The sequence below is a fragment of the Epinephelus lanceolatus genome, chromosome 19, assembly GCF_041903045.1.
Source record: "Epinephelus lanceolatus isolate andai-2023 chromosome 19, ASM4190304v1, whole genome shotgun sequence".
Classification (NCBI taxonomy): domain Eukaryota; kingdom Metazoa; phylum Chordata; class Actinopteri; order Perciformes; family Serranidae; genus Epinephelus; species Epinephelus lanceolatus.
In genome coordinates this window covers 20523488-20550278 of record NC_135752.1, presented here as the reverse complement: position 1 = coordinate 20550278, position 26791 = coordinate 20523488, and the positions used below count along the sequence as shown (strand labels likewise).

Below are 26791 nucleotides of genomic sequence, written 5' to 3'. Positions count from 1 at the left end.
TTTTAAAAGAAATCTCACCCACATTTCAACGACTTTTGCGAATGTGTTAACATAAGACACTAGTTTTCCTTTGTGCTTCATTTTGAAAAACCCCTTGACTCACACATCTTAAATTTGAATTAACTGGGGTTTTATTCTCAAAATTTGAGAAACTGGATCAGATGAGGTAGAAGTTCAGATGGTAAATTTAAGGTATCGGGATGTTGCTAAGTGCAGTCTTGTAGAGGTTGAGGTTGTGATGAGAGGAGGCCCTCTCAGCTCAGGGTATGAGTGTTGTCAGAGTGCAGCTTAGAGAAAATAAAGTGAAGGTTAATATTTGATCAGTCCCTATAAAAAAAAAGTGGATGTGTCATTTAGATATTCCACGTATACTAGTATTGAGTTTATCACATGACCACCTTTGATAGACTTTGATTGTGTGTACATTAATTTTAAGCTGGTCTAATGCAGTGAATTCTGTAATATCATTTGGTATTTTTCTTCCTGTATGTAGTCTGATAATGTTTTATAAGCCCTGGAACTGACCCGTCCCATTTTATAATCATAACAGTAAGCAGCAAGCCTTATATTATCAAAACAGCTACTGTTTAATCATCTACTTTGGAGGTAAAGTGGATTAACCTGTTACAACTATATCACTATTGTTTTCAACTCATTTTAAATAGAAATAGATGTTTTTGGTTCGCTCCACAGACAAGAACAAACTATTTGGGTGTAGATATTTGGACAAAACTGAACATACTGAGCATCACCATGCCATGTATTTTCTCTTTTTATTCACTGTCTGTGAGTGTGTCATGGACTGAAAACTTGCTGTCAGTCCTCTCAAGGAAGGCTGACTGGGCTTCCCTTAAAACCAACTGCATGTCCACCAGGTGTAGCTTGAAGAGAAAAAAAGATATGTTATATTTTAATGCACAACAATACATTGAGTAGGTATTTGGTTGTGTCACATGAGTGGTGATAGGCTGCTTGTAAATGCTGCAAAATTATCAACAGTGAAAACTTAGCACCTGTGGAATTAGATACTTCGTCGGTGTTGGTGCTTCATTCCTCCCAAAATCAGACAGGGTCCCACACTTTGCTACTCCATCCACCCAAAAGCCTTCATAAAGTTGGCCTTTGTCAGAATAGTAGAACTTGCCGTTACCATTTTTCTTGCCATCTCGCCAGGAGCCTTCATACCAATTTCCATTTGCTTGGACACAAGTTGAGATGTCAAATTTTAAGATCCACCATCTTGCCTTCAAATTATAATCCATTTTAGACTTTAAAAAATGCATGTGAAGCAAAGTGCTCTTACTAAATAGGATGCAGCCATGTCCGTGGTTCTTATCCTTCATCCACTCTCCCTGGTAAATATCTCCATTCTCATAATACATTCTTCCCCAGCCACTCCGATGGTCCTCACTCCACTCCCCTTCATAAACTGCAGAGCTATAGAAGTAAGTCCCATACCCCTAAAGAGATACAAAAAGAATGCAAAATATATCACACAGTGTACATACATCTGTTATAGTGTGTATGTATGACAGTATATCAAATACATACATGTTTCTTTCCATTTTTCCATTCACCACGGTACTTCTTCACATACTCCTTTGATTCTGGGAGCAGCACACCATAGGTACCATGTCCATCACATTTTCCAAATTTCCACTCTCCATCATAAATAGCACCAGATTTCTTCCACACCTGAATTCCCTCCCCTGCAAAAAAGTAGTTGTAATTATAAATAAGCAAGCATTTTGGCTATAGTGTGGCCAAAGTATGTTATGCCTCATAAATAGTAATTTCTTCATAGTTTCATGGAAGCTCACATCAAAAAGTATCTCACCATGTTTCTTGTTGTCCAGCCACTCCCCAGTGTATTCATTTCCATTGACGGAGAAAACTGTGCACCTTGGCCCACATTTCTGTGACTTAATATCCAGCAATGTTGACAATGGCAGATTTTTTTTAGATGTTTTGAAATATGGCATTGCTGAGCGTGGCTTGATGACAACCCTACAACATAGATAACATGTTAAACCCATGAAGCTGTACAGCAATCGCATTACAAAAGGAGAACAGCTCAGTATTGCCCTACCCTCAGTACAGGAGTTCACTGTCAGCTAACATGGCAGAAGGACTGTGTGCACATGTGCGGAACATTTTACTAAAAACAAAGTAGTTTACAGTAGAATATAATGTCACATAACCTATCATTCATGTAGACATATCCTCCTGTGAAGTGGTCTGCTGGAGAGGCATGGAGAGGGACAGAAAAAGACTAAACAGACTGGTTAGGAGGGCCAGCTCTGTCTTGGACTGCCCTCTTGATTCAACAGAGGAGCTGGGTGAGAGGAGGATTTTAGCCAAGCTGGTGTCAATCACAGACAACACCTCTCACCCCCTGCATGAGACTGTGGGGGCCTTAAAAGCAGCTCCTTCAGTAACAGACTGCAACACCCACTGTGCAAGAATGAGTGCTACCACATGTCCTTCATTCCAACAGCAGTCAGCCTCTTTAACAAGACAGAATAACACAACTTAACACTGCTGTTGTCTCTGCCTCCATCACCCACCACTTACAACGGCTAATTTGCACTATGGACACAAATACACTATGTACCTCAGGTTACAACGACAGCTAATTTACACTATTTGCACATAATATTTATTCATAATCATAAATATTTATATACATGTCTACATATTCTATCCATACCCTTCATATCTTTTTTAACAGCGTAACACTCCTATGCAGTTTCCTGATGTGCAATACTTTTATCACTTGCTGCGCGATAATATCCATATATTTCTATATTTTTTCAGTAATAATACTAACCCTGAACCCACATTTCAGATAAATGTTATTAAGGTTATTAAATTAGCACGTTAGCTAACCTGTCATTTAACGCTAGCTACACAGCTATAAGTTAGTTCACTTGCGTTAGTTGACGTTTACGTAAGCTAAGTCACTTATTTTATACAGTTTAATACAACACCGGAGATATAACAATGTCAGAAACTCATTCAGAGCAAAGTACTTGTACCTTAGAGATGTGTCCAAGCGGATTAATTACTTAAACTCAATCCGTTTGTCAACTCAAGCCATGTAGCTGTCGAATACAGAGATGTTAGACAGATACTGAAACATTCGTCGTATCCTAGCAACAGATTGTGTCGTGTATTTTGTGTAGTTTTAGATAAATTAAAAGTTAATTTAAAATTATAGTTAATTGTGTCGGAGAGGCTCAAGCGAAGCCTATGTAGTTTTTATTTCATTTTTTTAATTTTAATTTTTTGTATTTAGGTGTCTTCAGGTTTATGGTCGGGACCGGACGCACAGTATTTCCCGATGTGCGCATGCGCCCTGCAGCAGCGGTAACGCGAGCCGCCGAGAGCAAAGCAGTCCGGTTAAAGAAGCTTGTGAGTGGACAGTCAGCCTGAGAGGACAGACCCGGGGGTGAAGCCAGTGAAGCCGTCCTCCTCGCTACATCAGACACTGTACCACCATGTCCAAACCGAAGTTTCAGACGGAGTGGGAGGAAATTGACGAGGAATATCAGCAGTTACAGGTGACGAGTACGAGTACATCATGTACGGCAGATTGCTGGCTGTAGCGTGTCGTGGATGGCACTGACAGCCCATACTCTAGTGGCTACGTTACTTTGGATGGCTCTCTCCTATTCGCCATTCATTCTCAGCTCACCCGTAAACGCAGCTTTGAGCCAATAACCGTGCTCTCGGTGGCAACATCTGAGGGATGGGAAATGTTTCACTGCATGTTCATCATCTCTGTCTTTACTGTAACGTTAACATCCGTGTGGTAATGTTACAGCCGCTAACGTTAGCAGCAGGTTTCTTGTCTTGCTGCTAGTGTTTAGCCGGCTAATGAGCAGCTACAGCAACTTGGCTAACCCCAAAGCGTAGAATTGTGATATAATATTAAATGATAGCTACCAAAGTTACACAGGGGTCGTAAAGGCAACTTCACGCTGTTGCTTTGCCTGAGTAAAGCACGTCGTGGTCATTGAATGCATCATCATTTATCAGTACGCTACCACGCTAGCTCATATTTGCTAGCTAGCTAACTTGAAACAACAAAGAAGTCGATAATGTGAGGTCACTTTGGGGTATGATTTGTCATCATGTGCTCTGTGGTGTTGTAACTCGACCACCCCTGTCCTCATGCTGGTGTCAGACAAGTGAGACTTAGACCTGTGTGATGCCATCAAAATGTAAAATCTGGAGCTGCTCCTTAGGGAGAGATGATGAAGGTGAATGTCAGCTGTTGGAGGATTTTCCTAAATGAAGCTTTCATGTTCTGGTGAATAATCAGTGGCAGATATTTCAACTACACAGACACAGACTGACATTCACAATCAGCTTCTTCCTTATATATTGTACAACTGTGCATCAGGTCCTAATGCAAAGGTCATGTACACACAGTAGATTGACCTGTGGCGAACTATTACAGTAACATATCCCTTTAATTGGCCTCGTGCATGTTAACATTGTTGATATGAGAAAGGTCAGGATCATAGAAAGCATGATGCATTCACTGGAGGAAAAGGAATGCTCAGTTTTTCTGATTTAACAAGATTATTATCTCACAATTCTTGGAAAAGTTGTCATGGAACAAAACTCTGCTCTTATGTTTCTAAATTAACGAGACAATAATCTTGTTAATTCAATACATGAGAATTTACGACATTATTCTCTTGTTAACTCAGTAGCGAGAGCAGGATTTTTTCCATGAAAATCTTTCTCAGGATTCTGAGATTATAAACTTCTAAAATAAGAAAAATGGGGCAAATATGCAGATATTTTTTCTCAAGTGAATGTATTACTCTCCTGTAGGATCTCTTTCACATACAGTACAGGCCAAAAGTTTGGACACACCTTCTCATTCAATGCGTTTTCTTTATTTTCATGACTATTTACATTGTAGATTCTCACTGAAGGCATCAAAACTATGAATGAACACATGTGGAGTTATGTACTTAACAAAAAAAGGTGAAATAACTGAAAACATGTTTTATATTCTAGTTTCTTCAAAATAGCCACCCTTTGCTCTGATTACTGCTTTGCACACTCTTGGCATTCTCTCCATGAGCTTCAAGAGGTAGTCACCTGAAATGGTTTCCACTTCACAGGTGTGCCTTATCAGGGTTAATTAGTGGAATTTCTTGCTTTATCAATGGGGTTGGGACCATCAGTTGTGTTGTGCAGAAGTCAGGTTAATACACAGCTGACAGCCCTATTGGACAACTGTTAAAATTCATATTATGGCAAGAACCAATCAGCTAACTAAAGAAAAATGAGTGGCCATCAATACTTTAAGAAATGAAGGTCAGTCAGTCCGGAAAATTGCAAAAACTTTAAATGTGTCCCCAAGTGGAGTCGCAAAAACCATCAAGCGCTACAAGGAAACTGGCACACATGAGGACCGACCCAGGAAAGGAAGACCAAGAGTCACCTCTGCTTCTGAGGATAAGTTCATCCGAGTCACCAGCCTCAGAAATCGCAAGTTAACAGCAGCTCAGATCAGAGACCAGATGAATGCCACACAGAGTTCTAGCAGCAGACCCATCTCTAGAACAACTGTTAAGAGGAGACTGCGCGAATCAGGCCTTCATGGTCAAATAGCTGCTAGGAAACCACTGCTAAGGAGAGGCAACAAGCAGAAGAGATTTGTTTGGGCCAAGAAACACAAGGAATGGACATTAGACCAGTGGAAATCTGTGCTTTGGTCTGATGAGTCCAAATTTGAGATCTTTGGTTCCAACCGCCGTGTCTTTGTGAGACGCAGAAAAGGTGAACGGATGGATTCCACATGCCTGGTTCCCACTGTGAAGCATGGAGGAGGAGGTGTGATGGTGTGGGGGTGTTTTGCTGGTGACACTGTTGGGGATTTATTCAAAATTGAAGGCACACTGAACCAGCATGGCTACCACAGCATCCTGCAGCGACATGCCATCCCATCCGGTTTGCGTTTAGTTGGACGATCATTTATTTTTCAACAGGACAATGACCCCAAACACACCTCCAGGCTGTGTAAGGGCTATTTGACCAAGAAGGAGAGTGATGGAGTGCTGCGGCAGATGACCTGGCCTCCACAGTCACCGGACCTGAACCCAATCGAGATGGTTTGGGGTGAGCTGGACCGCAGAGTGAAGGCAAAGGGGCCAACAAGTGCTAAACACCTCTGGGAACTCCTTCAAGACTGTTGGAAAACCATTTCAGGTGACTACCTCTTGAAGCTCATGGAGAGAATGCCAAGAGCGTGCAAAGCAGTAATCAGAGCAAAGGGTGGCTATTTTGAAGAAACTAGAATATAAAACATGTTTTCAGTTATTTCACCTTTTTTTGTTAAGTACATAACTCCACATGTGTTCATTCATAGTTTTGATGCCTTCAGTGAGAATCTACAATGTAAATAGTCATGAAAATAAAGAAAACGCATTGAATGAGAAGGTGTGTCCAAACTTTTGGCCTGTACTGTACACATATCGCAGTGTGTAGGTATTTTGGGGGGTTTGCAACTAGAAAAAAATCAGTCTGTATTGTCTGAGATGGTGTATGATGTGTGTGTTTGAACGTCACTACCCAAAACACCTTTTATAGCAGGCCTATAATGACAAAACACCTTTGGTCAGGCAGCTTCTCAGATTTCCATGATGAAATGAAACTTTGATTGTAGAAGTCTTTTTACAAAGACTGACTTTTTTTGGTCTTGGGATTATTGACAGTTTCACACTACGTGATCCCACAGATTCTACATTGTCAAGGTCTGTCATAGATGTGCATATCATATTTGTGGGGGATGGGAGCAAGTCCCTAACCCCAGACCACAGGACTATCTCTGCTGACTGTGCATCCTCCTCACCTCGACACACTCAGTGCTGCTGATGGGAAACGTGAGGACAGAGCTGCTGAAAGCTGTGGTCAGATCTACCAGCATAGATGCATGTGAACTGCAATGTGTGTTTCACCGCACAATACAGTGTCACGGGCTGTTTGTGATGTGACACAAGGGTCAAAGAAGATTTCACGGGGTGAAGCATTTCCATCTCCGCTGAATAGAGACTGTTTGAGCTTTTGAGTGGTGTCCGTTGAGAATTACTTAAAGCTTGGCAAAGATTGGTGTGAGATTAAGACACATTTTAATTGTGACAAATAAAACTTTGTGTTCTTTTCCATATTGGCTGTAGTCACCCACAAAAGTGCTTTGTAATTGTCTTTTGATACAGTTGCTGCAGAAATGCACATTTGTATCACTTATTGCACATCACTGAGAGTCGGCAGACTATTCTGTCTTTACAAATGTTCCTACACTCATGTTCTGTGTTTATTTGATCACCAGGAAACTCACAAAATATACAGACAAAAACTCGAGGAGCTCACCAATCTTCAGGCGACGTGCAGCAGCGCCATCAGTAAGCAGAGAAAATGTCTGAAGGACCTGAGGCACAGCTTGACCAAGTAAGTATTCTACAATCAGAGCCGAAATCTCAGTGTTTCTTTTACAGAACGTTTGCTTACACTACACTCAGTACACTTGGCTATCATTTGTTTGTGGTTGGCCAATTTGACTCACTGTTTAGAAAATACAAGCTGGCTACTTTGGTGGAAAAAGATTTCCTTGTTTTGTGGAAGTCTTTTAAAATAACTGGTCTATCAGTTTTGATTTTAGTGCTTTTTTATGTGGACATTACCTTAGTTAATGTACACGCAAGGTATCTTTAGGGCAGGGTATCAGTACTTGATACCTTTTTAGGTATTGACTGAAATAACCCAGTACCAAGCTACAACCCATGTAGTCTGTGGTGTGTTGTGCAAGTTGGCAGTTCACTGTGCCAAGATGCCACCATGATGTTTGAAAGTATGGCACAAGACGCCTGTGGTATTTTAAGTATGTGAATGCTTCTATTCACATCATGGGTATCGAATGAAATACTATGTTGGTATTGGTATCACTGATCGGCACTATCTGCAGCTACGAAATTATCTTTATCACTCTCAGAAATATCAGGAAATATATCGTGTCTTAATTCATTCAGAGCTAAGATGTTTCTCCTCTTTTTTACATCTCCACTCATGATCATTTTGTCTTGTCTCCACAGGTGTTCTAAAACATGTGACGAGAAAGAACTGAACCTGATAACGGACATCAAAACACAAATCAAAGATAAAGAAAATGTGTTCTTTGACATGGAAGCATATTTGCCAAAGAAAAACGGGTCAGTACTTACTTATGTCATCAAATCACTCAGCATTACCGTTTATTTTTCACATGTTCTTCTTTGTTTATGTGTGTTTTTATTTCTGTGTTTGTTTTCAGGCTGTACCTGAGTTTGGTTTTGGGAAATGTGAACGTAACGCTTCTCAGCAACCAGGCAAAGTATGTGGACTATTTAGCCTTGAGGACAGCGTGAAAAGACTGGTTTAGTCTGGATTTATGTGCATTTGTTTTTAACTCATCGTGCTCTTTTTGTGTTCTGTTTACTCCGATAGATTTGCCTACAAAGACGAGTATGAAAAGTTCAAGCTTTATATGACAATAATCCTGATGTTTGGAGCAATAACCTGCCTCTTCTTTCTCAACTGTCGGTGAGTTAACCTTTCCCCTCCCCAATCATTATTGTCGTTGGCTTTTTAAGATCTAAAGAGACACTCACTTTTTTATTGTCTCTGTTTTCTTGCAGAGTCACTGATGAAATCTTCAACTTTTTGCTGGTGTGGTACTACTGCACGTTGACCATAAGGGAAAGCATCCTCATGAGCAACGGCTCCAGGTGTGTTGTGACATCACTTCAGAGGCACTGCAGTCTGTTGAAACTTTAAACCACGCCTTTTCAATTAGCGGCCCGCAGGCCACATGCGGCACAGAAGCAACCTCTGAGTGGCCCGGGCAGGGATTGGTATGAGACCCGGTATTAAACTGCCCAAGGCAAGTTTAATCACGACTGTAATAACTGTAAGCTCCGACGTAATCAGTTCTTATCGTTACTTATTAAAGTTTTGGTTTCATGCATCATCGTGCTGCAGCCTCTCTCATGCTGTCTGCATGTCAGGACTGACCTCCTCCTCACAGTGCACGCGCACACACACACACACACACACACACACACACACACACACACACACAACAGAGTGAAGTCAGACATCAGAAGAAAGGCCGTGGTGCAGATGAAGGAAGTATAACTTCAAGATAACTCTAGTTGACGACAACTACGCTTGTTACTGTGAGTGAGTGCACTAAAACCTCTGCCAGTAAAAAGGAATAGCCCTGCTTTAAACCATCTTCCCACAGTCATGAAAAACCTGGAAAAGTTATGAAATTAGGAAAAACAGTTTTCCAGGCCTGGAAATGGTTTGGAATTAAGAGAATGATTTGGAAAAGTTTTGAATATGCATTGTTTTGGCTATGTCTATAAAAAACATATCTAATGTTCGGCAAAATATGTCCTTCGTTTTACTAGCTTAAAATCTATTGCTGCGCTGCATGACCATCAAAACCTCACGAGTATCATGTGACAATAGACCAGACTGTCATCATGTCATCAGTAAGGCCGCACCCCCTTTTCGGGCAAAGACACGAGCTGTCACAGAAGAAGAGAAATAGTGCAGTTGTGTAGTGCATTAACAACTGGTGACAGTATCTACTGATGGATCGCTAGCGTTAATTTAAGTGAGGGCTGCTGCAGTACAGTCGTACATAATAGCAGCAACAGAGTGTTGCCTCCAACTAAATCCCAGCCAAGCTTAGATCAAACAGTTGCCTATGAACAGGTTGGTTATTTACAGACGACACTGAGCCAAACAATATCTGGGTATTCAATTAAATATATATATTTGATTGAAGCTCTTAGTATCATGATGCAGACATCTGTACATGTATAGATGATTGGATAAGAATTACCTGGCCGATGTGTTGGGTCATTGATCCACTTGAACAGGGGAAGACTGAAGGGACATGACAGCAGTCAGCCTTAATTTATTAATGTTTTGCAAACGCTCACATTTACACAAGTAAGTTGTAAATCTCTCCCTTCTCTTCTCTTTCTGCTTCTCAGGATCAAAGGTTGGTGGGTATCTCACCATTATGTGTCCACCTTTCTGTCAGGTGTGATGCTCACCTGGTGAGTTTTTCTCTTTGATTTCATAGTCACATTGTTTCAATAATCTTATTTGAGCATTTGTAGAAACATGCACAGTTTGGAGACTTCAGAGACAATAAAGGCAGCTGTTGCTTTGTTTAATGTTTGTGTAACCTCGTGTCTTTTCACAGGCCAGAGGGGCCCATGTATCAGATGTTTAGAAGCCAGTTCCTCGCGTTCTCCATCTATCAGAGTAAGAATTGAATCTGTTTACTAGACCTGGAACAAAATTTGTGTCTTTGTTTCATTGTAACTGGGTCATAACCTGAAATATTTTGATGGTTTTGTTCAGATTAGGGTCAGCGTTTGGTGTTGAATCTGCTCATTGAATCTATGAAGGTAGTCCGTTTGATTGGACCATTTCTCAGTGAGAATGATGTATTTTTCACCACTGTGCACAGCATACCCAAACATGAGTCCAGCCACACTTTGGGACATTTAATGGGCTCTGCTATGTGCTGTCAGTCAGTATTACATCATCAGCTGCAGACACCAGCTGTGGCAGATAAAGGAGAATTGTCATTACTTATGTATCTTTGTACTCTGATCCATACTGTATTCGCTATATAGCCATTTAATATCTGGTTGTATGGTTGCAACAAAGCATTATTTTCTTAGTCCAATTTATCTGCAACTTATTTTTCGTAATAAATCGGTGAATACTTTGTCAATAAAAAGTCAGAAAATAGTAAAAACATGCTCATTATAATTTCCCAGAGTCCAAGATGGAGTCTTCAAATGTCTCGTTTTATCTAAACAATAGTCCAAAAAACAAAAATAATCAGTTTACAGTGATAAAAATCTAAGAAAAGCAGAAAATTCTTACATTGGTGAAGCTGCAACCTCGGTAATATTGACACGTTTGCCTGAAAAATTATTAAAGCATTGGGTAGATTATTAAAATAGTTGCTGATAAATTTGGTCTCTATCAACTAATAAGTGATTAAACAACTTATCGTCTCAGTTCTACTTGGATGTTGTTTATGTTGCTCTTTGATAGTATATAAAAAAATGAGTAATTAACTCTTTGGTTAAATGTCCAGTGTAAATGGACTGCTCTTGTATAGGGCTTTTCTAGTCTTCTGACCACTCAAAGCGCTTCTATGCTACATGTCGCATTCACCTATTCACACACATTCCCACACTGCTGGCCGAGGCTACCGTACATGGTGCCACCTGCTACTCAGTAACCATTCACATGCACTCACACACTGACGGAACATCCATCAGGAGCAATTTGCTTGCCCAAAGAAACTTCAACATTTGGACTGGAGGAGCCTGGGATCGAACCACCAATGGACGACCCGCTCTTCCTCTGAGCCACAGTTGCTTCCAGTGTGAAGGATTTAGTGGCGTCTAGCAAAGAGGTTGCAGAACTGAAACATCTCCTGTGTGCCAAGCGCATAGGAGAACGCTACAGTAGCCGATGGGAGAACGCGTAGGGCCCTTTCTAGAGCCAGTGTCTGGTTTGTCTGTACTGTAGAAACAACATGGCAAACTCCATGGAGGAGGACCCGCTCCATATGTAGATATAAACGGCTCATTCTGAGGTAACAAAACACAACAATTCTTAAATCCTTGTAGGGTCATTACAAACGAAAGAAAACACTGTTATGAATATTATATACCTTTTCTGCCAATAGATGCCTCTAAATCCTACACACTGGACCTTTAAGGGTTTTAATCTGGATTTTTCATTCTAATTCTTAAAAAAAATACACTGTTTATGTTAGAGTCCAAAACTCTACACAGATTCTGCTCTCATGTCAGATGTCCTTTAGTCACACCATGGTGTGATAGTAGACCAAGGCCAGAGCAGGTCAAAGATCACCTGCAACACCATGTTTGTTACACAACAGTGAAAAATTCCTGTGTATTACCTTATGTCAGGGAGACCATGTACATTCTGAACATCTCAGTGTGGCCAAACAGTGTTTAGAGGGAAAACCTTCCTCATACTAATCACTGAGGCTAAATGGATTGAATTATAGTGGACATAATTAGATATAAGAATCTACTGTACTTCTGTCGATCAGAGATGTCACACTGCAGATACTTCCCTGCTAGTTTGCAAATAATAGTTGCGTTTATGATACAGCAGTTCTTCTGTGAACATTTGTTCTCACCAGAATACAGAAGTGAAGTCATTTCCCACACACACTGGTGGTTACTGTCAGTACCTTTCACATCACATGTGGACTCAGAGTGTGATGGTGCTCTCTGGTTGGAGGTTTTTGTGACAAGTCAGATGTTTAAACACACAGATGTTCCTTTTTGTTTTTTGTTTTTTTTATGAAGCTTCACCTCACAAACGCAGCTTAAACTGAGATAACGGGTCTTTTTTGTTTGTTTTCAGGACATAATGACCCCATTTCAGTGTAAAGCTTCACATTACATGCAGCTTTTTACTTTTTAAATTCCATTTTATGGGTTGATTGAGTGATGCTCATCCTTATCCTTAGATAGTTGGAACCTAATCGATCTGTTCATCACCGCACTGTGTTGGCTATTCTGTAATCTGTCTTTTGTCTTTCTGCAACCATGCAGGCTTTGTCCAGTTCCTCCAGTATTACTACCAGAGCGGCTGCTTATACAGGCTGCGAGCTCTGGGAGAGAGGAATCAGCTGGACCTCACAGTGGGTAAGTTGTAAGCTATTTTTGGTGCAAGTCATTTCAATCGTTTGAACTCTTGAGCCATGTGCAACCCCATGTCTGGAGAAATGTAGGGTAAAGGTGAGAGATGGAGACAGCTGTTAACATCAATGTGCTGCCAAGCAGATGCCTGAGTGATTCTTGAGTCATCAGTAATGTACAACTGGTTACGAGCACAGGGATCAGGACAGTGTGGTGTGTGCTGTTCTGTGTCATGGTGTCCCAAGGTCACTGTCACAGTTTTGTGTGTCCACAGAGGGATTTCAGTCCTGGATGTGGAGAGGTCTCACTTTTCTTTTGCCATTCCTCTTTTTTGGCCACGTAAGTCAAAACATAACTTTTCATTCTTCAGTTTTCCTACTGTTCTTGAATATTAAACTAAAGCTTTAGCACCTTCATCCAAATATTTGAAGGGGAGACACTACAGGTGACAAATAAATAATTACAGTATCTCACATAAGTGAGTACACCCCTCCCATTTTTGGAAATATTTTATTATATCTTGTCATGGGACAACGCTACAGAAATGACACTTTGATATAACTCAAAGTAGTCAGTGTACAGCTTGTATAGTAGTATAGATTTACCTTCCTCTGAAAATTACTGAAAACACAGCCGTCAACATCTAAACAGCTGGCAACATAATTGAGTACACCCCACAGTGAACATGTCCAAATTGTGCCTAAAGTGTCAATATTTTGTGTGCCAACCATTATTATCTAGCACTGAACTGAACTGAACTCATGCAGCCCCAAACCATGATGCTGCCTTGGTGAAGAGCACCAAGACAAGTGTCCTTTGCCTACAGTCAAGTATAGTGGTGGCAGCATCATGGTTTGGGACTGCATGAGTGCTGCTGGCTCTGGGGAGCTCGGTTCATTTAGTGAAACATGAATTCCAAGCAGAGCATGATCGCCCCTCTTCAGAAACTGAGCTGCAATGCAGTTTTCCAACATGATAATGACCCAAAACACACCTAGTAGATGACAACTGCCATGCTGAGGAAGCTGAAGGTGAAGGTGATGGACTGGCCAAGTATGTATCCAGCCCTAAACTCACCTGTGCACCTGTGGGGCATCCTCAAGCTGAAGGTGGGGTAGCGCAAGGTGTCTTCACATCCATCTGCTCCATGATGTCATCATGGAGGAGTGGAAGAGGATTCCTGAAGCAAGCTGTGAGCTCTGGTGAATTCCATGCCCAAAAGGTTTAAGGCAGTGCTAGATAATTATGATTGGCACACAAAATATTGACACTTTAGGCACAATTTGGACATGTTCACTGTGGGGTGTACTCACTTATGTTGCCAGCTGTTTAGATGTTCATGGCTGTGTTTTCAGTAATTTTCAGAGGAAGGTAAATCTATACTACTATACAAGCTGTACACTGACTACTTTAAGTTATATCAAAGTGTCATTTCTATAGTGTTGTCCCATGAAAAGATACAATGAAATACTTGCAAAAATGGGAGGGGTGTACTCACTTATGTGAGATACTGTATATGCACTGGTCATTTGTCTAGATTTTGGGCTATTTTGTTTATATAACATAGCTTCTTTTAGGCTAGTGGAAAGAAAATGTCCAAAATACACACTAGGTTTTAATGTCAGTTCAGATTTCTCTGCATATTTAATTAGATGACATGCAATTTGCATATTAAAACACACAATTAATCTTAATTTAAGTAATCAACTGGGGAAATTGACTAAAAGATGTTTCCTTTATCACCTGTAATGTCATATGTTTTGTCTTTAAATGTATTGAATTTTAAACATTTCTTTAAAGGACATTTTCTCAAAATGAGTTTTTTCCCATACTCTGCCACAAATCTCCACTTCAGTATCACTTACATACACCAAACTTTCAGTGTTTATTCCTGTCTATATTCTACAGGTTTTTACACATGGGTTTGTTCATATATCATTTATAGCCTGATTTATATAACATTTTATTCATAAAAACATAGCAAAAATGTTTTTATATGGCTGTTGACAGTATTTGTATATTTATGGAATATTGAAAATAGATATCCAGAATTCCCTCTGTAAAAACCTTTGACAAAATAATCATTTGTAGATCAATTATCCTTCATGTTTTACCTTGAATTCATAAAAAAAACCTTTGACTCTAATATGTTAACAAAATTAAATAAGATTTTTTAACCGGGCTTGATCCAGTTTTCAGATTTCTTTTTGGAAATGTATGTCAATTGCTGCATATTTGATTAGATATGCATTTGCATATTTAAACATAAAATTTAAGAAAAATTGTAATAGAAAAACACATCTAAGTAATCATCCATGGAGGTTACAGGGTGACATCCTTTCTTGGTTCATAGAGGTCTAAGATGTTCCTTTTGATTATAATACCGGATTCATCTGTAGCGTCTCCTCTTAAAATCAGGACATTGATCTTTGCAATTCAGTTTACACCAGTATTCATTGTTTGATCTGCGGATCAAAGTGAAACTAGCTTGTGCAACCGGAGCGAGCAGCAACATTATGAAAGATAATGTCTCTTCTTCTTTCACAGTTTTGGCAGCTCTACAACTCAGTGACCCTGTTTCGCCTGGGAAGGCTTGAGGACTGTAAGGAGTGGCAGGTAAGGACTGCATCAGTAGAGCTATTACTTAAATGTCAAGAGGCACATCAGGGCAGAAGAACGAAAGTTTGACAGGCTGCTGTTCATTTTGCTGTATCTAAGCAGTGTCCACAAGACTTCATTTGAGGCCATGTTAGCATAAGTTGGTGATATATTAAGTTGGCCATTGAAATTGAGTCAAAAGATGTACAGGGAAAGTTTGTCTCATCAGACACATGCAGCACACATGCTTTACTCAATTTCTTTATTGAAATGACCTGTGATAGAGACTGATGTAGTTGATGAAGACTGTTATCCCCTATTAGTTAAAGTAATACTTGCACCTGCAAAGTGATCATTTGCATATCAATTGCCCTCCACGTATTATCTTGAATTCATATAGAAAATGTCATTTTTCTTGCATGCCTCTGAGGTGAATGTAGAATCCAAAAAATGCTGACATTCTTTATCTTCAACAACATCAAGACATCCATTTACAAACTCTCACACAACTCATGCAGTATAATCCAAGTCTAATTTATCCAGTCGTATGCTCAGTACTTCCCAAACACAAGCATTTTCACTAAAACCTTGCAGTTTAAGACACTTGGGCACAAACAGTCTCATGCACGGCCGAAAAGCATGCCTGGGCATGAGCATGCGTTTGAACTCTTTTCTCAATCAAGACTCATAAGCACTTGTGCGCTCTGGGCAGGCTACTTGTAGGCGGAAGTGTTTGAATCGTCATGTTTTAGCAAAAATGCATGTTTGGAAAGTACTGAACAAACTACTGGAAATTAGACTTGAAATGAGAGTTTTTAAAAGGATGTTGTGATACAGTTTTTGATTCTCTGTTCACCATGGAGGCACACAAGAAAAACAAAGTACTCTCACTGAATTCAATATAACATGTGGTGAGTAATTGATATACAAATGGTCATTTTGCGAGTGAAGTATACCTTTAACGTCTCCAAGCCCTTGAACAATTCAAAATCCAGGTTTAGCTACAGTTTTGATAAATGCATGTCGTGACTTGTCTCTAAATAAAACCTTAAAAAACCTGTTTCCTTTTTCTCTCAGGTATTCATGCTGGCGCTGACATTTCTCGTCCTATTCCTGGGAAATTTTCTCACCACCTTGAAAGTCGTCCACCAAAAAGTTCAGAAAAACCAGGAGAAGGTGCAGAAAAATGACTGAAACAAAAAACCCACCTCAGATTCCTACAAACGGCCAGTAATTCTGAAGCAACACGCACAATCGCTTGATAGACTGACCACAGTGCAAACAGGCCGTGAGGAGACAGAGCTGAAACCACTGTTTCTCTCAGGCTTTGATGGCAGCAGCAGCAGCGTCCAGCCAAGTACCTGGCCAACAGGCTTCTGCTTTCCAGTGACTCGTCGTCGTCAATGTTGCCGCACAGTCGGTCACAACACAAAGTGGTGTTCACCTGACAGACGAACAGTTTGTCGCTTTATCCTGTACATAAAAAGTGAGTGGGGAGAATGTGTGTGTTTACTTGGGTGTTTGTGTCAGCGCATGAATCCGTCGGAGAGACTTTTGTTCAAATCATATGCAACTAAAAGAGGGCAGGTAGCATCAGTCGACAGAACAGAATACAGTTTGCCTTTGAAGACCTAACGTCTGTCACATACTTCATACTTCTGTGAAGTAGCACCGGTCAAACTCTCTGGCTTGAACAAAATCGGAAAACTTGGCACTGCGCTTCGAATTATCTAACTTTTTATGTGTAGTTCTGAACTCCCTGTTGTGCTATCTCACTGCTAACCAGTACTTTTTACTAATCATGACAAATGTAGGTCAAAAACACACACACACACACACACACACACACACACCTGATACTTGACTGCCCTTCAATTTCAGAACTAATCTCCCTCTGGTGTCTTTTCTTTGAGTCTGCTTTTTGTTGCAAGGACTACAAGGGAATGTGACACTGTTTCTCCCTTCAGGCAGCGATTACAAAAGCCATAACTGATTTATTTTTTTTAACGATCTAACGCCTAAAGTTGGTGATCCGGCTAAGTCACGAACACAGACATTAAACTTGTACTGTCTCTACAAGAAAGGTTGTTCCCTGTGAGTGTTAGAGCGGGTTTTCACGAGAACTCCCTATCAGTCACATTTTTATGTTCTCATAAACATCATGCTAACACACTGTCGTGGGTTTATCATGTATCACTAACACTCAAACTCTTGCTTCACGCTTATTTACGAGTAGAGTTTTAAATTCAGTTTAACACTTGAAGTCAGCGCAGAGATTTATCATCACTGTGCTGAAACAGACGAAACGCTGCTCATCCCCATCTCGTAATGTGACGTTTCAGAAATGTATTATGATCAAATGCTGCTATTAGCACTGGTACTGTAAGACTGAGATGCATAATGGTGATTAAAAATGTGCTGCGTCATTGTTTTTCTAATTCAAATTAACATGCTAAATGAAGTATTTGTATGAATTTATGGCCAAATCAGGAGCTTTTGTTGTAGTTCACTGCAGTTGGGGATGGAAATTGACAAAATTTTATGGATACCAATGCCATTATTGACTGCCTATCTGTCGGATTCTTAATTGATGCCCTTATTGATGCTTGATCAGTTTTCTGTGTGGGAAAAAAAAGCAGGCCTTCACACATTTTCAGCGTCAACGCAACTGCTAAAGTATCTCTAAGTCTGAACACAGTGTGGAAACAGTAGAAAAAAGGCATGCGTGTGAAATGAAGCCACACTTTGGGCCTTCATGTTGCAAAATTCCAGCAGCATGGATGCATTAGTTTGACTTTGTTTGCAATTTGCAACTGTTAACAGAGCTGGTTCTCAATTCCCATCCCTAACTGTAGTGTCGTCTGGTTCCTGTGTCATGCTTTCAAAGTAGGGTCCATTTGTGTTTTCAGGAAGAGTTCACATGGGTTCAAACAGTTGTAGTAGTAGTGGTGGTGGTGTCTGGTCTCTTATGCCTTATTCTCCCTCCAGCCTGTCACAGCAAAAAAAAGAAGGTCATTTTATTTTGAAATATCCAAAGATGGTAGCGTTTTCTACGTCACGTCCCAGAAAGCAATCACGCTTGAGAGAATCACAATATTTCTGTGTCACTTTTATTAAGGGAAAAACTGAAGCATGTCGGGTTACAGACCAAAACGTTACACTTGACGCGAGAGCTGCCAGAATGCACAAAACAACTTGATTTCCTCATTTTTGACGATGTAGCCGATGTTAAACAATGTTTTCATCGTTTCATGTGGAGACTGTGACCTGTGCCTGAGTGTGATCAGTGACGAGACAGATGACAGTTTCTCAATCTGTGTACATTGTTGTAAAAAAATATATATTAATAATTAAAGACCTCATTAAAAATAGTTGTGCGCTTCTTTGTTTCTTGTGCAATTGGACAGAAAATATTCGCATTTATTCCAGTTTTTCTTCAATGTACAGTGTGACAAGTGTGGAAATACCTGAATTGTGCAGTCACACTGCACACATGCAGTTTTTCAAACACTAGTGGGCGCTGTTGGTAAAGATAAGAGCCCACCTTGCTTTAAGTTGACACAGCTCCAAAACAAATTCTAGTTCAGTGTTTTGTTTTACTGGAAATGAACTAACCCTGTTACTCAATACTGTTAAAGCTACAGTACCATGATATATTTCAACAACTATCCTGTCAGGGGAATATGTTACCTACCAGCAGCTTTGAAGCCAGATTCATACATTTGAATCGGCATTATGAAAACAATTGGAAAAATCTGAGTTGACAACACAAGAACCATCTGTTAAAGTTCCTCCAACACATATACACATATACATCTCAATAAACTAGTTTAGAAATGACACAAAGCTTTCTATCAGTAAAAAAAATAATGTATGTCACATACAAATGTAAAATACAATGAAAGAAGGCATTTCAAGTTGCACCCCACCCTGCCCCTTCTTGCAAAATCGTCCTTCCTGTTACGTCATAAGTCATTTCCTTGTGACAGTAAAGGCCTGCAAATTCACTGACAGGGTCTGATAAGTGCTTTCTGATCCAGTGGTCATACGGCTGTCCCCACATCTGCCTAGGGACAGAGAGCATCTTTGGTTTCTTGATGTCCAATCACTCTCAGCGCACATGCGTCCTCAAGAATCTGTTATGTTGACCTCACAAGAGGACACATTTCTTCTTTCTCCTGTGGTTCTTTTGTTTCCGATTGAAGGCCAAAGTTCTTTTGGTGGCCTCCCTGAAAATCTCGTCCACGTTCTCTTGATACTTCGCCGAACACTCGAGGTAGAGCTCTGCGTTCATGTGCTGCCGGGTTTCCTCGCCCTGCAAGCAAAACCAGCCCAACATGAACATCAAGAATTAGACTGTATGACAGATACAAAGAAGATACATGTACACTCAAGAGAGATTTGTTACTGCACTGAAACTGTGGTTAAAGGGATAGTTTGGATTTTTTAAAGGTGGATTGTATTACATACAGTAGATGGCGGTCAGCATGTCCACAGTTTGGAGAAGCAGGCTGGAGTGCCGACAAGGAAGCTAGGCAATGTACTGCTGTGAATGGGGGCTGCGGAAAAATGTATTTCAGCTCCCTAAAAAAGTCCTGTCTAAAAATAATCTATAGCAGCTTAAGTGTAGGCTATATTTAGAATATTTTCACTGCTTTACCTCACCATTAAACACCAATTTCCAGTGGGAAACTGAAGCTGTTACAGCACTCTTTAAGGAGCCAGACTCCATTGAGAAAAACAGTAATTTAACATTGCTTAACACAGGAGCTGCCGGTGTACCACTGCCTCGATCAGTTAGGTTTTTTGTGTTACTGAGTGACACTGGCGTTTGAAAGGGTTCATTCAGATTCACCAAAATTACACAATAGCACTAACAAACTAACTAATCAAAACAGAGGTAGAACAGCAGCTCTCATGTTCAGCAAGCTAAAATTATGGGTTTTGTCTATGGAGTCTGGTGGCTTTGTAAAGTGCATAACCATTAACATTGTCTAGCTTCCATAGTGGTACTCCTACCTGCTTCTCCAAACTGCAGACGTGCTCAACACCATCTACTGCATGTAATACACCAACTATGGTTAAGTACGTCATACAGCCTCTCTTCAAAAGATCCGAACTATCCCTTTAAGTGTGGTTGTAGGTTCTGCTTCCTCTTGCATGTCGTAGTGAACATCCTGTAACCTGAAGCAAAGGGCCTCTTCCTATAGCTCACTAAATGTCTGCACTCAGCCTCACCTGTGTGTAAGTGATGGGAGCCTGATTATTGGCCTTGAGCTTCCTTGAACACTCTTTATCCTTCCTGAGGTCAGTCTTGCAGCCAATCAGGATGACCGGAGTGTCCCGACAGAAGTGCTTCACCTCTGGGTGCCACTGGGTAAACAAACAAAATAAGAATTAAAGTATTTGGGATGTTGTGTGTCCTTTTTAACACCCCACTTTGTGCTTAAAGATTACAGGAAAGAGGAAGTCCCTGCATGCACTGCTGCTGGGGGGGTCAATGTCCACATGCAGGCTCAGTTGCGTGAGTTAATCATAGCTAAGAGAATGCAGCCAACACCAACATACCTGACTCTAACAATCATTTACAAACTGAATTTGAACAGCAAACCCGAAACTGTTAACTTGGCACGCTGTTAATGCACCCTAGTAATGATTACCTTTATCAAGACATTCTCATAGCTGGTGGGGTTGGTCACATCAAAGCAGACTAAAATCAGATCAGCCTCTTGGTATGAAAGCGGCCGCAGTCTGTCATAGTCATCCTGCCCTAAAAAAAAACACATACACACACAATACATGTTAGCTGATGAATGTAAAACTGTGCACACACAATTCCTGAGAAGTGAACAAAAAGCTGTCTGCTCTCGATGCAACAGCCTGAGTGCAAAGATATGATGAATGCTACCAAGTTAGGATAGACATATAAAACCACATCCTGGCTTCAGCTTCCTTTTTACACTGATGTAAGGCACCCTGCTGCAATTATACAAAAGATAAGCTGCAGGCACAGTCTGTGTCGTGGGTTTTTCTGATAAATGAAATGGCTTTTAAAAGTGTTCCGCTCTCATGGGAACTTCATGTTTTATACACTACAGAAATACAACTGTGTGGAGTCAAGCTGGGTGTTGTCTGAATAGACACTGGCGCAAAATTGATACCTAGCTTTTGGTACCACCTACAGAAAATGGGGCAGTTTTCGATAGTTTTATGTGCCACATATAAATGCAATTTAATTAAAAAACATGTTGAGTGTTTGTTTTATAAAAAGCTGTGGAAAAACTGTGGAAGGACGCTAGTTAAATAAGATAAAAACAAATATTAATACTCTGAATTAAGGCCCATTGACTGATAATCTGATCAGTGTTAAAATAAACTATCAGCAAATGATAGCAGCCTTTGTTTTAAGGTGATTTTGGTTTATTGTGAACTAATAATAAGAATATATAGGATGATAAATATTAGTCTGACTCTATTATTGGTCGCTGGCTATAAAAATACAGTAACTCAGGTATAATTCACAACATGTTAAAGTACAAATTCAGCACAACTTTAATTCAAGAGGAGAAAGGGGATTTGACATGATTTTGGTTTTTGTTTTTCACTACAATATTTGCCTCTACAGGTGATCCCACACCTTTTAGTAATTATTAATATCCAGCTTCAGCTGGTCAGTTCCTGAAAGATAATGTTGACGATTCCCTGACATAAACAACGACCTTTACCACTTCCTCTGTGTCTGTCAGTGTCAGGACATCAAGATAAAACCCGAACACCCAGTGGGAGGATTTCCAAACTTTCATGTCTCAAAAAAGATAAATATATAAAATAATTTCCACCTTGGCAATCTGAGTCGATGACACTTTGCTCAGTATGTTCCAAACCCTGGTGCCTCTCCACATCGTGTGAAATGTACTGACAGTAGAAATAAATATGTTTAAAAGTGAGGTGAGTTTTGATGAAGAGTCTTACCAGCTGTGTCATACAGGTTGAGCTTTATCTCTTTCCCTCCCAGAGAGATGGTGGTGACATATTTTTCAAACACTGATGGAGCATATTTCTGTTTTTGACACACAGGAGAAAGAAGTCCATTTTATGACACAGCTGTACTTTTATTTTGTAGTGAATTCTATGATATTAGGAAATGTATTTTGATCATTTTGGACTGATAAAGAGTTGACATACGTTTAAATTTCAACATTATTAGAGTCTTGATTATAGTAAGAGGAACTTTACTAATAAAAGAACACACAGTATCAATAGATGAGGCACCTAACATGACACTGAAGCTTTCTCACCTCTGGAAAGTCACCTTTAGCATAAACCATCAGCAGTGATGTTTTCCCGCAGCCTCCATCTCCCACTATCACAATTTTAAGTTCGTCTCCCTTCTTGGCAGTGGTACCATTGGCAGTCCCAGCACTTTTTTGTGTCATCTCTCCTCCAAACAGTCAAACAGGTGTCAGGCGAGACGGGGCTGAAGATCCTCCCTCCACATTTAAGTCAAAAACATCTCAAAGCCTGATGAATGTACATTCGAGAGGCTGAGGTGATGCACAGGCAGCGTCAAGAGAGAAGAACAGACAAGCCTCATGTTTTACCGGGTAGCAGGTTTTGCTCACCACTTCCTGTTCCTGTCACATTGAGGCTGTTTCCAATTGACCCCCTACACTCCTCTCCTGTCCTATTATCAGTCTGCACACTGAAAGCACCTCTGTGTGAGAACAGTGAGTTGCACATGTGTAGCAGTTTGAGTCTAGCTGCTCCCACTTCCTCTTTTGCAAGCCTATGTTTTCAGATTCTGGGTGGGTGCTCCATCTGAAGCACTGCCTCCATCCACAGAGTGCATGTGAGATAACAACGAAAATATTCACCTCTAATGCTTAAGTCAAGTCAGCGTGTGTTTTTTTTTTGTTTTTTTCTGTCAGATCTCTGGATTGTTATCTGCAAAGTCATGAATGTGTAGCTTGGATATGCTCTGATGACAGTGAAAAGGCTGGGTGTGTGCACTTGAACGTACATTAGAGCTTTTTACTTGTGTGAACCTGCTTTCTCAGGAAAATACACCAGTAAAAGGCTAGCTACTCTTCTTCTTAGGTAAAACACACATTATAACATGACAGGTAGAAAAGTAGCTGCTTAATTCTCTCAGATTCTTCAAATATGGTGTGTGTGTGTGTGTGTGTATTTTATTTTGGGTTGCCCACTCATTTTATTAACAGGGGTGGCTTTTTGAATCAATATGGAACATTCCTTTAATGGTAATTCATTAAATGTCAATCTAATGTGTATGGTCACTGACCAAAACACTCTCTTGTATGAGGTACAATGATTTTTATTGATTCAGATCAATGATTACATATAGTTCAAAGTCTTAGCTTTTATCAGTGACACTCAACTTGTGGCCTGTGGGCCAAATCTGGCCTGTGATCTGGTGCCGGGTGTCTCGCTCACCATTTTCTGAATCACAGTTAAAATAAACTGATTCACACTGGGAATTTTTTGGTGCTTTGAGTGTAAATAAGTGGATAAAAAGCACAAAACAGGGCTTGTTTATCAAAAAATGTACCAGGAAAGGATCCCCTACACCCACAAACAAAGGTCTGAGCTTATTATTTATGTATTAATTATAAATGTTGATCATTAAGTTGCTACTGGCTTCCTGTCATTTCGCAAAACTGGCCCTCGTTCAAAGCAAGTTGAACATCCCTGCTTTGAATAAACCCTCAGCAAACAGTCAATACGCTGAATTTACTCACGCAATTGGTAAAAAAATATATATTTTTCTTATAATGTCATCCCATTATGAGTCCCCAGGGGTATTTCCAAGCCATATGTCAGTCATACTCCTCTGTTCATCCTGTATGGCTGAACACAGCGGTGACATCATCACAGATTGGGCGTCAGGACAAACTATTCTCTCATGTCCCAGGGTGCAATGTACGGACATCTTTAACCAGGATCAAACTAATTAAATGAGCAAAATAAAAAGTGGTTGGTTTGGAGATAACATTCAGAGGTACAGTATGTGCTGTTTTTTTTTTTTTTTTAATGAGAGGCTGTATGTGTGTGTGTGTGTGTGTGTGTGTGTGTGTGTATGAGGCAGACAGGCTGCTTTAGGGCATGAGGAATGTCTTGTCAGTGTTAGAACGATGGTTGAGCCAGATGTGGTGCATCTTGGAGTGATCAAAATCAAATGGATGTGCAATGTAGGCTTACAAATTCAGTCCAGTTGCCTTTGAGTCACTACTTGGTATCACATAAAATGGATGATTGAGAATGCTCGTGGTGATTACAGCATATGTCGACAGTGGATGATTGCTCATAACAACAGAAATAAGCTACAGTGGGTGTCAGGAGGGAGCAGATCACACAGAATGAGCTTACATAACACACACAAATGTTGCATTTGAGATTTGTCTTGATTCACTCTCAGTCTGGAACATTTCTTCTTTCATAAAGGCAGCCAAACTCACACTGACGGAGGCTACAAAGCCTAACTTAAAGGTTAAATTTCAGTGGTCACGGGTGGGAAAATGTGCAGTTAGTGGGGTAGGAGTGGTGAAAATTTGCGCAAGCTGTCCCTTTAAGAGGATGAGCTGACACTGCCCTTTACTTTGCCTATTTTAAGAAAACATGTAACCACTAAAGTATTTTGCCACAAAACACACATTCACTGCAATAATTTAAAAAAATGGAATTACACCTATTTCAAAAATGCAAATTGCTCCTACAGTTATGTCACCCAGCAGCATGAATTATGTTCATTGTGTATTTTAGTGTAGTATGTATCTTGTATGTCATGACAGGGTAGAATACTGTTTTAAACATGGGCCTAAAATCGTTTGAAAGTAAAACTGCAATGCAACTTCATTAGAATAACAACTTCCAAAACAATAAAACATAAAAATTAGTGTATAGTCTATTTATTTAAAGATCTCAGACACAGACATGTTATAATATAGCCAAGTAAGAGACTAAATCACAAACCATACTGTGGAATATTACACTAATAATACATGCAGTTATCAAAGAGCCAAGGTTTTAAATAAAAGAAATACAGTACCACCAATCTGCCTGGGAAAAATCCTTCAGTAAGCAAGAGTACAACACAAAGCACAAGGAATACCTGATTTCAGTGAACAATCCGTCAGAATAAAAAGCTGAGCCTACAAGGAAAGACAGAAAGAAAGGGCAGCCTGTACAGCAGGTTTCCTCACAGCCTGGTTATTCTTACTCCACGGAAACAGCCACACACACTTCTCATGTGCCCCATATGCTTTTACAATACACTATGGTGTAACACAAGCTATGAAACATACCTATAATAATAAAAAACAGAGTGCTTGTTTGACTTACAAGGTGAAACTGGCAGCCTAACATATGAATGGCGGTGCCTATAAAGGATATTAAATTGTCCTGAAGGTGTACAAAATATCCACACGTGTACAGCCCCTGTTTTCATCAATTAACAAACAAAGAACAGTTGTCAAAAATAGTTTTTTTGTCGCCGTGCAGAGAGACAGCTGTCCTGCAGAAGAGAGGCCAATCCTCTGTGTGGAATATTCCAGTCTGTCAGCGGCGCGCAAAGCTGAATGGCGCAACCCATCGGGGAGTTTTTTTTTTTTTTTTTTTAAACAAAGGCCTATAAATAACCTCATTGGCGGATTTAAACGAAAAATGTTCCCGTGTTTTACACACATAAAACCTACTTCACAATCTAGTCTCCATTGCAGTGGGGGTGGGGGTCTGGAAAGCAGGGTTTGGAGAGAGGACAGAGAGGAATGCTGTCTGCAGCCTCGTGACCTGCAAATGGAGGAACGCGCGCACTTGGCAGCCCGAGCTAGGAGTGGATAACAAGAAAAACAGGCCTCTGACATACCGACTGCAGCTTTGTGTGTTCTCATAGTATAAGCACTACACTTTACGCACGCTCACACATTAAAAATAGTGTGCGTAAAATGGCACCAAAGTGGCCAAACAAAAAAATAGACACCCACCACCACTACGGCCACTTCTATTTTTAAATTCTGTACCGACCAAAAGATATAATCGTATCTTATTACTTTTTTCTGATGTGCAGCACTTGAAATGCCAGTGATCCGCCGGTCTTTGTCTCGAGCCAGAGTGCACGCGTAAAGCCCGAAGCACCCCGTGTTATTTTCACCCATATACAACACAACAGGGCTGCTGCAGAGGATTCCTGATGACCTTATATGGCAGTGTGGGGGTTGCAACAACACACTCGAGCTCTCATGGCAACCGTCCAGAGCTCTCGGATTACTGCCGTTGCCAGGGCGAGTCAGCCCAGCAACCGACAGCCTGAACGCGCCACTTTATTATAACGTTTCCTTCCTTTTCACGCACCGTCGACTTCTTGTATTTTACTTCTTGATAAACATACACCC

At 40.3% G+C, this 26791-nt stretch overlaps 3 protein-coding genes across 4 annotated transcripts; 1 reads left to right on the top strand and 2 right to left on the bottom strand.

The window, feature by feature from the left end:
* Positions 1-756: 756 nt before the first annotated feature.
* Positions 757-4100, bottom strand: morn3 (MORN repeat containing 3). 2 transcript variants are annotated; one of them, XM_078162223.1, is made up of 6 exons: positions 3949-4100; positions 1838-2007; positions 1552-1709; positions 1304-1460; positions 1014-1198; positions 757-881 (listed from the first exon to the last, which is right to left on the bottom strand). In XM_078162223.1, the coding sequence occupies exons 2-6, from the start codon at positions 1980-1982 to the stop codon at positions 774-776; spliced, it is 753 nt and encodes a 250-aa protein (XP_078018349.1). In that variant the 5' UTR covers positions 1983-2007; positions 3949-4100; the 3' UTR covers positions 757-773. The 2 variants fall into 2 exon arrangements, with proteins under 2 accessions (XP_078018349.1, XP_033503598.2); XM_033647707.2 differs by lacking the exon at positions 3949-4100 and adding an exon at positions 3039-3278.
* Positions 3370-18754, top strand: tmem120b (transmembrane protein 120B). The gene is made up of 12 exons (XM_033646836.2): positions 3370-3563; positions 7355-7473; positions 8115-8231; positions 8333-8392; positions 8506-8601; positions 8697-8786; positions 10068-10133; positions 10283-10344; positions 12699-12791; positions 13060-13124; positions 15333-15401; positions 16461-18754. The coding sequence occupies exons 1-12, from the start codon at positions 3501-3503 to the stop codon at positions 16575-16577; spliced, it is 1017 nt and encodes a 338-aa protein (XP_033502727.1). The 5' UTR covers positions 3370-3500; the 3' UTR covers positions 16578-18754.
* Positions 18477-25299, bottom strand: rhof (ras homolog family member F). The gene is made up of 5 exons (XM_033646837.2): positions 22682-25299; positions 22356-22443; positions 21044-21153; positions 20622-20756; positions 18477-19698 (listed from the first exon to the last, which is right to left on the bottom strand). The coding sequence occupies exons 1-5, from the start codon at positions 22817-22819 to the stop codon at positions 19534-19536; spliced, it is 636 nt and encodes a 211-aa protein (XP_033502728.1). The 5' UTR covers positions 22820-25299; the 3' UTR covers positions 18477-19533.
* Between the last annotated feature and the right edge of the window lie 1492 nt (positions 25300-26791).

What these genes read in the sequence shown, in the direction of transcription:
- tmem120b (XM_033646836.2), top strand. Translation starts at nt 3,501, where the DNA reads ATGTCCAAACCGAAGTTTCAGACGGAGTGGGAGGAAATTGACGAGGAA. An exon ending in AGGAATATCAGCAGTTACAG is followed by an intron (nt 3,564 to 7,354) that starts GTGACGAGTACG and finishes TTTGATCACCAG; the next exon opens with GAAACTCACAAAATATACAG. An exon ending in CATTCCTCTTTTTTGGCCAC is followed by an intron (nt 13,125 to 15,332) that starts GTAAGTCAAAAC and finishes CTTCTTTCACAG; the next exon opens with TTTTGGCAGCTCTACAACTC.
- rhof (XM_033646837.2), bottom strand. Translation starts at nt 22,819, where the DNA reads ATGACACAAAAAAGTGCTGGGACTGCCAATGGTACCACTGCCAAGAAG. An exon ending in CTAAAGGTGACTTTCCAGAG is followed by an intron (nt 22,444 to 22,681) that starts GTGAGAAAGCTT and finishes TGTCAAAAACAG; the next exon opens with AAATATGCTCCATCAGTGTT. An exon ending in CTCCCATCACTTACACACAG is followed by an intron (nt 19,699 to 20,621) that starts GTGAGGCTGAGT and finishes TTTTGCTTGCAG; the next exon opens with GGCGAGGAAACCCGGCAGCA.
- morn3 (XM_078162223.1), bottom strand. Translation starts at nt 1,982, where the DNA reads ATGCCATATTTCAAAACATCTAAAAAAAATCTGCCATTGTCAACATTG. An exon ending in GGAAAAATGGAAAGAAACAT is followed by an intron (nt 1,461 to 1,551) that starts GTATGTATTTGA and finishes GTATCTCTTTAG; the next exon opens with GGGTATGGGACTTACTTCTA. An exon ending in CGAAGTATCTAATTCCACAG is followed by an intron (nt 882 to 1,013) that starts GTGCTAAGTTTT and finishes TTTCTCTTCAAG; the next exon opens with CTACACCTGGTGGACATGCA.